We start from the raw sequence: 12,500 nt of genomic DNA, 5'->3' as shown, positions 1-12,500 counted from the left end.
AAATATCGGTGTAATGCAATCACGTACCATCTCATTAGTTTAAGGAGGATCTGAATGCAAGGACGAGGGGATCTAAACGAGTTCTAGGCATAGAGGGAGAGAGGTTCACTAGACGCTAACAGAATATGTCTAGCAAGTTGCAAGAGGGTTGAAATGCAAGGAGAAGGTGTTCCCAAGGTGGTTTTGAGAAGAAAGAGTGTTACAAAGAATTTATTGTCATTTAGTTCTTGTTTAGCATATTTCTCATTGCACAGAGAGAGAGAGAGAGAGAGAGAGAGAGAGAGAGAGAGAGAGAGAGAGAGAGAGAGAGAGAGAGAGAGAGAGAGAGAGAGAGAGAGAGCATTGTTTGTTAGTTTAGGAGGTACAAAAAAAATATAACAGAAAGGAATATAAAATGAAAAAAATGTAGAAGGAAAAAGTTATGAGGAGAAAGGAAATAAACTAAAGGAAAGATGATTTTGATATTTACGAAATGCAAAGAAAAAAGGAAAAAAAAAATATATAAACAAAGGAAAAAAAAATGTATATAAGGAGAAAATGAAGAAAGTAGAGAAAAAAATCACTTTGCAATATAATTTTTTTAGTGAAAGGGGAAGGAAACAAAGGCAGAAATAAAAGGAAAAGAGGAAAATATGGGAAACATTTCTAACCATGCTGTATTTTCCTTAACGCTGCTTGCACAGGGAAACAATTCAAACCAGGGCAGTTTCCAGGCCAGAGGAGGAAAGGGAAAGAAAGGGAGGAGGAAAATGGAGGAGGAGGAAAAGGGAGGAGGAAAAGGGAAAAACAGATACCCTTTTTTTTAATTTCCATGCTTTCCTTTTCATTACCTTATGCAATGGGGAAAAAGGGAAGGTGTTTTCTTTTCCCAACTCACAGTCCAGGGGAAACTATGGCAGGGAAAAGGGAAAGGGAGGGCATGGGGGAAAATTTTCATAACCATACTCGCCTTTCCCTAATGATATACATAGGAAAAAAAGGGGAAAATACAGTTACTATCATTTTCTTCCAATTCGCAGTACAGGAAAATTTGGGCACAAAGGAAACAGGGAAAGAGAGGACACTTGGAAACCTCTCATTACCATACACTCCTTTTCCTTAACCAATACAGGGAAAAAAACAGGAAAAAAATACAGTTAATTTCCTTCCAGTTTACAGTAGAAGAGGGAAATTTAAACAGGGGAAAAAAAGAGAATATACGGAAGCTTTTCATTACAATACAGTTTTCCTTAACATAGAGGGAAAAAAGGGGAAAATACAAAGTCATTATAGTTTTTCTCAAGCTTACAGTAGAAAACGGGAACTTCAATGAGGGGGAAAAAGGAAAATGTATTACAGTAACCTAACTTTTCCTTACCAAATACGAATAAAAGAGGAAATTACAAGTACTTTTATTTCCTTCTAACTTAGAATAATGTAAGGAGGAAAACTGATAGGGAAAACAATACGGGAAATGTCAATTACGCTGTTCTTACTGTATAGAAAGGGGAAAACACGGAAAATTACAATTATTACTACTAGTACCATTATTTCCTTCTAGATTAGAGTAAGAAAGGGAAATTTAGATCAAGGAAAACAATACGTGGAAACTTTTAATTATATTTTCCTTACGACAAAGGAAAAAAGAGGAAAAATATTATTACTACTACTACTATTACAATTATTTCCCCCCAGGCGCACACTAAGGGAAAACATGAGGAGGGAAAAAGGAAATAAGGAAAAGAGAAGCAGAAAAGATATAAGGAAAAAGATATAGAAAAGGAAAGGAAAAGGAAAAATATGAAGGAAACAAGGGAAAGAAAGGAAAAAAAAGAAAAAAAACATTATAAAGGAAACATTTCAAGAACATTCTCCACTTTCCCTTACTCTTTATGAGGGAAAAAAAGGAAAAAAATGAGTTATTTTTTCCCCAAACCGTAAGAGAGATGAACGAGTTTTCTTTGTCAGGAAGGAGAGAGAGAGAGAGAGAGAGAGAGAGAGAGAGAGAGAGAGAGAGAGAGAGAGAGAGAGAGAGAGAGAGAGAGAGAGAGAGAGAGAGTTTTTCTAGTGTCTGTGTGCAATATGAGCAATGGACGCTCTCTCTCTCTCTCTCTCTCTCTCTCTCTCTCTCTCTCTCTCTCTCTCTCTCTCTCTCTCTCTCTCTGCCAGACGTGGGTGTGGAATAAGCGGCATCAGTTAACTGGGAGGAGGAGGAGGAGGAGGAGGAGGAGGAGGAGGAGGAGGAGGAGGAGGAGGAGGAGGAGGAGGAGGAGGAGGAGGAGGAGGAGGAGGAGGAGGAGGAGGAGGAGGAGGAGGAGGAGGAGGAGGAGGAGGAGGAGGAGGAGAAGGAGGAGGAGGAGGAGGAGAAAAGAAAAAGAAAAGAAAAAGAAAAAGAAAAAGAAAAAGAAAAGAAGAAGAAGAAGAAGAAGAAGAAGAAGAAGAAGAAGAAGAAGAAGAAGAAGAAGAAGAAGAAGAAGAAGAAGAAGAAGAAACAAGACAAAGAAGAACAAGATCAACAAGAACAACAAAAACAACGGGAGGAGGAGGAGGAGGAGGAGTAGGAGGAGGAGGAGGAGAAAGAGGAAGAGGAGAAGAAAGAGGAGGAGAAGGAGGAGATAAGGAGATGAGACAGTGAAGAGGACTGTTCTGGGACACGTCGAAGGAGGAGGAGGAGGAGGAGGAGGAGGAGGAGGAGGAGGAGGAGGAGGAGGAGGGTACAGTACGGTCTTCTCGTCATGACAGGAATAAGGAATGAACGCTGCAAGGAAGAAGAGGGAGTGAAAAAAGAGCTTAGTGTTTCGTATCGGAGGGAGGGCGACGGGAAAGACGAGGGAGGGGAAGGCGAAGGGCGAAGGGAGAGTGAAGTTGTGTTGTGATGGCACGGCAGTTTATCAATAGAAAACGTAAACAATGATCAGTGTTTGTCTCGGTAAAAGGAGATAATTCCTGTCTATCAGTGGGAAATGAAAGGAAAGGCGGGAAAGTTTTAGCAGTGAAGGCAAGATGCGGGAGTTTGGTCTGGGAACAGGAAAACACACGGAACTTTTGTCTGTCACTAAATGTTGTCAGTTTTCGTGTCCCAGTTGAGAGAGTAGGTGGCGGTGGCTTGTCTCCCCTGCCTCGTCTCCCAGTCGCGGAAATGTGAGGGAATGTACGTGTCTGCTGTTACTGATGGTGGTGCGTGTGTAGCTTGCATTAACAGGAAATGGTGAAGAAATAGCTGAATGTATCTGTAATGGTTATGTTAGTTTAGATTTACTAGCAGGAAATGGTGAAAGAAATGGCTTTATTCGTCAATATTACGTTAGCTTTAGTTTATCAGCAATAGTAAGGACAGTTCTCTTTTTTTTTTCTTTTTACCAGAGAATAAAAATAAATGCAAGGTTTAATCTGTCAACTTTTCTCTACTACCAGGAAGCGAGGAAGGAAATGCGGAAGGAGGGAGAGGGGAGAGGAGACAGCTTCCCCACATCACGCACCTCACTGTGTCTATCAACAGAAAATGGGAAGATGACGTGGGCTTATCTCTCAGTGAAGTTAGGTTAGGTTAGGTTAGTTAGGTTAGGTAAATGATAAACTTTTGCCTTTCACCAGGAAACAAGAAGGAAATTGTGAATGTGCTTTCCTTGTCATTCAGGATAACACGAGCTTAGTAATGAATAAATGAATACACAAAATAAATAAATAAATAAGAGTGGGAAGAAGAAAATGGAGCTTCCTATATCCATGAAACGTGTCTAACTTTTGTCTATTAGGAAATGCAGAGGGAAGTGTGTGTAGTGTGCTTGCCCTGCCACTCACGATAACACAAGTCTAGCAAAGGACAGGAGGAAAAAATACTCTTCTATACTGAGATTAATACGTGACTAGCTTCGTCTATTAAGAGAGGGGAGTGTATGCAGATTAAACACCATATTCTGAAACACGTCTGCGCCTGACTCTAAAAAAAGGCTCTAGTTGAAGCTACAAGAGTTTTTAAGGGTGTTTTTATAGTTCTAGTGACAGATTAACACGATTTTTACATTATTTAAGAGAGAAACAGTCTTGAGAGCCCGGCTAGTCATCTCTGTGGCGTTGAAAAATAGTGGTGGAAGAGAAAAGCCGTTTCTGAATGGTGGCTTTGTCTATGGAGAAAAGGAAGTGTGTGGCATCTGTGTGGGTGAGTGAAGGATTGCTCCCTCCCTGAGTCATGAGCGGAGAGGCAGTCGGCATCATTAATCGTCTCACGCTCCCCCTACTCAATTAAAGACAGTTGCTCCTTGTTCCCTTGTTAACGCCAGCTTCCATTAGTCACCCCGAAGGCCCAGTACTGACCTCCCTCTCTGATTCCGTTTTCTTCGTGTTTTGTTTAATCTTCAACTACTGTACTGTCCCCTTCACTAATGCAAGAGTTGATTTGTGTTAATTTATGTCCATCTCACTAATGCAAGAGCTAACTTTATTTATTTATTTTTTATTAGTAAACTGCAATTCTCTCTTTATTCTGTCCCCGTCACTAATGGAAGAGTTAACCAATATCTTTCATCTTTACTCTGCAGCTCTTCAATCACCATTCTGTCCCCCATCACTAATGTAAGAGTCGACCATTACCGTCCCTCCTCCACCCCTTTCGCTGGTACACTCTGGTCTCTCTGCCTGTCCCTGCTCTTCCTGTCTTCCATCACTAATGCAAGAGTTGACAAGTATATTATTTAACTTCTTCCCCTTCGCTAGTAAACTGTGGAACTTTCTGTCTGATTCTGTGTTTTTCCACCTTCCTTCAGTAGTAGTAGTAGTAGTAGTAGTAGTAGTAGTAGTAGTAGTAGTAGTAGTAGTAGTAGTAGTAGTAGTAGTTGCTGTTGTTGTTGTTGTTGTTGTAAGTGTAAGAGTCATAATGGTGGTTACAAGGATGATGACAATGATAATAATAATAATAATAATAATAATAATAATAATAATAATAATAATAATAATAATAACAGCAACAACAACAACAACAGCAACAACAGCAACAACACACCAACCACTCCTATCTGCGTGCATACAATGAGAGACAAAAACAACAGCGTTCTCCCATCACACCTTTGACGATAACACACACGCACACACACACACACACACACACACACACACACACACACACACACACACACACACACACACGTTAATTAACATCAATACCACTCCTTTGAAAGCCTTTACCGCTGGCCACAATCACTCTATTAATTAAAAAATGATCATAATAATTACCACCGCCCACTCCACTCAATAAAAAAGGCAATGAAATAAAATAATAATCAATGCAATGTAATAGGAGACTGTGTACCTGTGGTTATTTTTTTCACCTTTGTGTTTCTTCACCTGTAATCAATTAACATAGACAACCATACGTGTTATTTTTTTATTTATTTATTTTTTTATCTACTTTTTTTTTGTCTCTATATATTTTTCATTGATTATTTTTCTTGTTCTCTCTCTCTCTCTCTCTCTCTCTCTCTCTCTCTCTCTCTCTCTCTCTCTCTGTCTCTCTCTCATTGTGTCATTCATATTCCGTGGTATCTTTATAATCTATACTCTTTAAATCTCTCTCTCTCTCTCTCTCTCTCTCTCTCTCTCTCTCTCTCTCTCTCTCTCTCTCTGTCCTCACCTGTCCTAACCTTTTTTCCAATTCTCTCTCTCTCTCTCTCTCTCTCTCTCTCTCTCTCTCTCTCTCTCTCTCTCTCTCTCTCTCTCTCTCTCTCTCTCTCTCTCTCTCTCCTTTCCTTCCTTCCTACTTCCTCCCCCTTACTTCCTTCCACACATAACATCTCCCTCTCTCCCTCTCCCTCTCCCTCTCCCTCTCTCCCTCTCCCTCTCCCTCTCGCTTCGGGTAAAAACTCAATTTGAGGTCACTTTCTGGTTTGAAAATTGAAGTGTCATGTTTGTTGCTGGAAAGTCACACAGAAATGACACTTGTGGCTCTAATGCATACATACATACATACATACATACATACATACATACATACATACATACATACATATTCTTTTTTTTTTTTGCATACGTACATACATACATACATACCAAGCCTGACTTTCGTTTTAAAATGGTAGTAGTAATAGTAGTAGTAGTAGTAGTAGTAGTAGTAGTAGTAGTAGAAGTAGTAGTAGTAGTAGTAGTAGTAGTAGTAGTAGTAGTAGTAGTAGTAGTAGTAGTAGTAGTAATAACATCTCCTTCCTTCCATTATCAAAATAGGTTAATTTATACATAGATACATACATACATACTCGTAGTAGTAGTAGTAGTAGTAGTAGTAGTAGTAGTAGTAGTAGTAGTAATAGTAGTAGTAGTAGTAGTAGTAATAGTAGTAGTAGTAGTAGTTTATGTATTCAAATTTCAAACGGGTACATCATGAAACAACTATGATTTTGTAGTAATTAAATCAATAAAACACACACACACACACACACACACACAGAGAGAGAGAGAGAGAGAGAGAGAGAGAGAGAGAGAGAGAGAGAGAGAGAGAGAGAGAGAGAGAGAGAGAGAGAGAGAGAGAGAGAGAGAGAAACACACAATAATAAAAAACTTACAAATAAACACACTTCTTAAAGAGATAACACAGATTAGCCGTCAGTTCTTATGAAACCAATATATTAAACACACAAAAACACGTAGATGGCCAAAAAAGACAAAAAATTTAAAAAACACTAAGAATCTGAATCACAAATATAACATGTGCATCCTGAGGACACCACGTACAGTTGCCTTGGTCAGTCTTGTATTGAGCTAAAAGTTGAAATAAAAAGATTAAAATATCTCTCTCCGTGTCCAGGCAGCACTGAGGCGACAAAGACAACATGACCACGGAATTTAAAGTGCTCCTGGTTCATTGCTTCGCTCCTTGTGGCAACTGTACACACACACACAAAAGAACACAAAGGAAGCTGCAACAAGCCATCAGGCCTACACGTGGCAGTACCTGGGAAAAAAAAAAAAAAACCACACTACCTATCACCTATCATTATTTTAAAGTCCTCTGAGCTTCACAAACACACACACACACACACAGACACACACAAACACATAAAAAAATAAAGAAAAACATAAGGGAAACTTCAAGGCCTACATGTGGCAGTCCCTGTACAAAAAAAACAAAAACAAAAACACCTACCTAACACAGCACTCATCCATACTTGTAAACTGAACGAGACAGACAGACAGACAGACAGACAGACAGACAGACAGACAGACAGACACCTACCAAGTGAGAGTTTCGTTCCAGACGGGGTTCAGTGTTGCCTTTATAGTCTTCGTCTTCATCTTCATGTTATCTGTGCCAGGGATGAGCTTGATCTTGATGTAAGGATCTGATAACCCGTTAGGATCCATAGGAATCAAGTTTTTGGCGCTGAGGACTGTGGGGAGACAAAGGCGAAGGGACAGGTGTGAGCGACGTCTTGAGAATCGTGTGCAAATCAAGGGGATGGAATTCTTGAGCTTATGTGTCGTGCAAGGAATAAATGAGTGGGTAAGATAACTGTTTGCTGGAAGTGATGGGGGAAGAATGAATTGGTGTGTGTGTTTGTGTGTCGTGCAAAGAGAGAATGAGGGAAAAGATAGATAGATGAACTGTTAGGGTGAAAATAATGGGGGAAGAATGAATTGGTGTGTGTGTTTGTGTGTTGTGCAAAGAGTGAATGAGGGAATGAGATAGATAAACTGTGAGGGTGAAAATAATGGGGAAGAATGAACTGGTGTGTGTGTTTGTGTGTTGTGCAAAGAGAGAATGAGGGAAAAGATAGGTAGATAAACTGTGAGGGTGAAAATAATGGTGGAAGAATGAATTGGTGTGTGTGTTTGTGTGTTGTGCAGAGTGAATGAGTGAATGAGATAGATAAACTGTGAGGGTGAAAATAATGGGGGAAGAATGAACTGGTGTGTGTGTTTGTGTGTTGTGCAAAGAGTGAATGAGTGAATGAGATAGATAAACTGTGAGGATGAAAATAATGGGGGAAGAATGAACTGGTGTGTGTGTTTGTGTGTTGTGCAGAGCAATGAGGGAATAGACAGATAGATAAACTGTGTGGGTGGAAATAACAGAAAGAAGGACTCGATGTGTTAGTCGTGTACAAACTTCGGGAATGAAAACAATGAAAAAAAAATGAAAATAAGAATGAAATGAAAATAAGAATGAGTGTTTGTTTGATGTAGCGTCTTAACACCTCTGAGGGTGAAAACAATGAGGAGAAGAATGAGTGTGCATCACCATCTCTACAAAATACTATGAGGATGAAAATTGCGAAAGAAAGGACTGAATAAGCATGAGTTTCTGAAGACAGCAAGATTACGTTGTCTAAAGGAGGGGATCAAACCAAGGGGGAATAAATGAATGTATATGATCAAGTCTTAAAGAAAACGAGGCGTGGGAGTGAGAGGGTAAAAAGGTGTGATTACGTAACTGTTGACATGGACAGAAAAAAAAGGGGGGGATGTTATGAAACCTGGAAAATATGTCACATTGAAAATAATGAAGAAAATGACTGTAGAATTGATAAAAAGAAACAAAAAAATAAAAAAAAAAAAGAACGGGAAGCTGAAAGAAAAGTCATAAAAATAATATAAATGTATTTGAATAACCTAAAAACTGTATTTCTATTTTGCAAACTTTTTTTTCCATCCACTTAAAAAATGAACAAATAAATAGACAAAGCTGTAGAGAACTGTAAGTGTGTGTGTGTGTGTGTGTGTGTGTGTGTGTGTGTGTGTGTGTGTGTGTGTGTGTGTGTGTGTGTGTGTGTGTGTGTGTGTGTGTTTCTTCCTCCTTACCTAATGTTCTCTCATCATTTATTTACTTTAAAGTTATGACAACGAGAAGTAACCACATTCAGCTCTCTCTCTCTCTCTCTCTCTCTCTCTCTCTCTCTCTCTCTCTCTCTCTCTCTCTCTCTCTCTCTCTCTCAGGTCAGGTCACAGGTCATCAAACCAAGTCATTTCTCTCCCTTAACTTCTCCCTTTCTCCCCCTCTCCTCCCTCACTTTCCCTCTCCCTCTCCTCCTCCTTCTCTCCTCCCCCTTAATGGAACAATTTCTTCCTCCCTTTTCTTCCTTCATGCTCGGGTAAGTTTCAATCAGTAAGTCTCTCTCTCTCTCTCTCTCTCTCTCTCTCTCTCTCTCTCTCTCTCTCTCTCTCTCTCTCTCTCTCTCTCTCTCTCTCCATAAACTTGTAATTTATTCATAAAATTCATACGATATGGATACAGCTCATGAGAGAGAGAGAGAGAGAGAGAGAGAGAGAGAGAGAGAGAGAGAGAGAGAGAGAGAGAGAGAGAGAGAGAGAGAGAGAGAGAGAGAGAGATTCAGTTAATATTTTCTACTTTATCTTTCCTTTCTTTCCTTATTGTTCTTCCCCCTCCTTTCATTAAGCTCTCTCTCTCTCTCTCTCTCTCTCTCTCTCTCTCTCTCTCTCTCTCTCTCTCTCTCTCTCTCTGCTTCACATTTTCATTATCTTTTCGTTTTCTTTCTCTTATTCTTTCTTGTTTCTCGTCTCTATGTCGGAAATTTGAAACGAAAATGGAAGAACTAAAAAGCAAAATAAAGGAGAAGAGAAAGAAGAGGAAAAAATATATTCTTTCTCAAAACAACAATAAAAAAGGGAAAATTATATAAAAAAAAAAGAAGGATATTTGACGAGAAATTTTTTTTAGTGAAAGTTGAAAGAAAAGAACGAAAAAAAAAACAAAAGAATTCCGGATAAATGAGAGAAATAAATAAAAGAAAAAGGAGATAAAAAAAAAAAGCAAAGAAAACGTAAAATATTTGATGGTAATTTGACTCAATTGGTCACGGGAAAAAAAAAGTAAATAAAAAAATAAAAAAAATTAAAAAAAGCTGTCAAACGCTCCTTTTTTTCCTTTTTTCCCATTTTTTTCCCTTTTTTTTCCCTTCCAATCCTTCTTCTCTTTATTTTCCTCGTTTCAAAATGGCGACTCTGCGTGACTCTTGTGGAAAATTTGTCCTTATTTTTATTTTCATTTTGTCGCGCAGTTCTCACATTTTCTCATTTCCCTTCTTCATTTTTCCTCTTTCTTTGTGTTTATTTATTTTATGTTGTTCTTTGTTTGTATTCCTTTGTGTCCTTCCTCCTCCTCATCCTCCTCCTCCTCCTCCTGTCTGCTCTTTATTCTGTCTCCTCCTCCTCCTCCCTCCTCCTCCTCCTATCTGACCTCATCACATGCCACGACTCTCCTCCTCCTCCTCCTCCTCCTCCTCCTCCTCCTCCTCCTCCTCCTCCCCCTCCTCTCTCTCCTCCTCTTAATCATACACCTTAGTTTCCTCCCTATTCTTCTCCCCCTCCTCTTCCTCTTCCTCCTGATCGACTTCTTCACCCCCATACAAAGAGCCCCAGGGGAGGGTACCACCACCCCTACACCCCCATGCACTCCCCACACCCCTACAGTCACTCCTAAACACCCATACTCTAAGTAAACTCTTCATTCTTCATTTTACATTAAACTACAGTCTATGTGCGTGTGTGGGCCAGTAGTTTCACCATCTGAGGTCACGTCAAGTGTGTGTGTGTGTGTGTGTGTGTGTGTGTGTGTGTGTGTGTGTGTGTGTGTGTGTGTGTGTGTGTGTGTGTGTGTGTGTGTGTGTGTGTGAACGAGTGAGTAAGGAAGGAGGGAATGAATGAAGGAAGGAAGGATGGAAGGAAGAGACTGCAATAAATGTATCTTTAAAATCCAGTATCTTATAAACACACAAACATTTAGAACAAGTTGACTTAAAAAAAAGCAAAAAAACACTATCATCTTTAAGACACCTGATATTACTTTGGTATCTTTAAAACTCTAAACTAACCTAACCTAAGACTAGTATGTAATGAAATAAATACTAAATTCTTAACAAAACACGTATTTACTCGCAAGAAAGCTGATTGGCGTACAAGTATAGGCAAAATTACTTGACCCCATTACAAACACGCTATTAACTCTGAAGACACGGAATTAAACAGGTACAGAACACTTCCAAACTCCGCTGAAACTGTCCTGTGAGCCGTGACACAACAACAACAACAACAACAACAACAACAACAACAACAACAACAACAAGCCTGCCGCCTGATCCCGTGTGGCGTCGGTAAGGTTGGTATGCGTGACTTGACGTGATGCTGATGTGCCAGTGTTTCCCATCACCAGTATGCAGGGCTGCCAACTGTTACCACCTTGACTACCACGCGTGTTAAATAATATCAGGCACTGTCAGAATTACAGCTGTTTTAAGGATATTTTTAGGAGCTGCTGTACAAATAACCTAGTGATTTCACGAGACAAGGCCAGTTTGCTGCACGACTCAAAACAAGACAGCGATATTTGAACCAATCACCAAACGAGGCGATCAGCGTGGCAATACGGGCGGGGGAGGGGGGGCACTAATCTTGAAATACAATGGTAGATGAAATGCAACAGCCTCATTAATCACCTTGTTAGCGGCGAGTCATTAGAGGGATTTAAATGAAGATAAGGTGAATTTTGTCAATGGGTGTTCTTCGTGTATGGACTGACAGATTGTGTGTGGGTGGGTAGTGGGTGGGTGGGGAGAAGCCTTCCACTGCACTATCCTTCCTCACTACCAGATAACAGAGGAGGGGATTTAACCATGGTAGTGAGGACTGGATGGTTCAAAGCTACTTGTGTTTAATCCTTGGTAATCCTCCTCCTCCTCCTCCTCCTCCTCCTCCTCCTCCTCCTCCTCCTCCTCCTCCTCTACGCCACCTCTTGATACACCCCTCGTTTCCTTCCTATTCTTCTTCTAGTCCTCCTCTTCCTCCTTCTCCTCCTCCTCCTCCTCCTCCTCATCCTCATCCTCCTCCTTCTCCTCTTCTCCTCCTCCTCCTCCTGTTCTCTTTCTCTTCTTGGGTCTAGTATTTCATATTGAGCGGGGAGGAAGAGGAGGAGGAGGAGGAAGAAGAGAAAGAGGAGGAGAAAAAGAAGAGGAAGAAGAGGATGAAGAGGATGAAGAAGAAAGAACGTAATATTACTTTAGTGTTATCTTACGACAGAGAGAGAGAGAGAGAGAGAGAGAGAGAGAGAGAGAGAGAGAGAGAGAGAGAGAGAGAGAGAGAGAGAGAGAGAGAGAGAGAGAGAGAAGCAGGTACGTGGAAACAATAACAACAGCAAAGACCACCACCACCACCACTACCACAACAACAACAACAACAACAACAACCACAACAACCACAACAACAGTTCACGCAACGTTCTCGTTCACAGAATTAATTAGGAATTTTTCCCCATCAGGCTCCCAGCAGAGTTGCCAGTTAAGTAAAAAATAGTAATAACAAAAAAAACAGGAGGAATTAAAAATAGCTCACCCTTTAAACATTCATAACTTCACGGTACAGAAAATGGGATACCGATTTTTTTTTTTACTTTTTTCTGAACTTAAAATTTTCAAACTGCAAAGGACAAGTGAAAAAAAAAAGAAAAAAAAAGAAGAAAAAAAGTTAAATAATGTAGAAATATAAACTATTTCATAATTAAGGCGATTTTTACGTCATACTAT

The 12,500-nt window shown here is 39.9% G+C and overlaps 1 protein-coding gene across 6 annotated transcripts in view; it reads right to left on the bottom strand.

The window, feature by feature from the left end:
* LOC135094556 (protein kinase C, brain isozyme-like) overlaps positions 1-12,500 on the bottom strand; it is a 146,330-nt gene that overhangs the window by 53,711 nt on the left and 80,119 nt on the right. For all 6 annotated transcript variants that reach the window (XM_063994755.1, XM_063994756.1, XM_063994754.1 and 3 more), the window contains exon 6: positions 7,202-7,355. In XM_063994755.1, the coding sequence (XP_063850825.1) occupies positions 7,202-7,355 (154 nt within the window). The remainder of the gene's footprint in view (positions 1-7,201; positions 7,356-12,500) is intronic.

The sequence above is a fragment of the Scylla paramamosain genome, chromosome 46, assembly GCF_035594125.1.
Source record: "Scylla paramamosain isolate STU-SP2022 chromosome 46, ASM3559412v1, whole genome shotgun sequence".
Classification (NCBI taxonomy): domain Eukaryota; kingdom Metazoa; phylum Arthropoda; class Malacostraca; order Decapoda; family Portunidae; genus Scylla; species Scylla paramamosain.
This window is presented reverse-complemented; position numbering and strand designations above follow the sequence as displayed.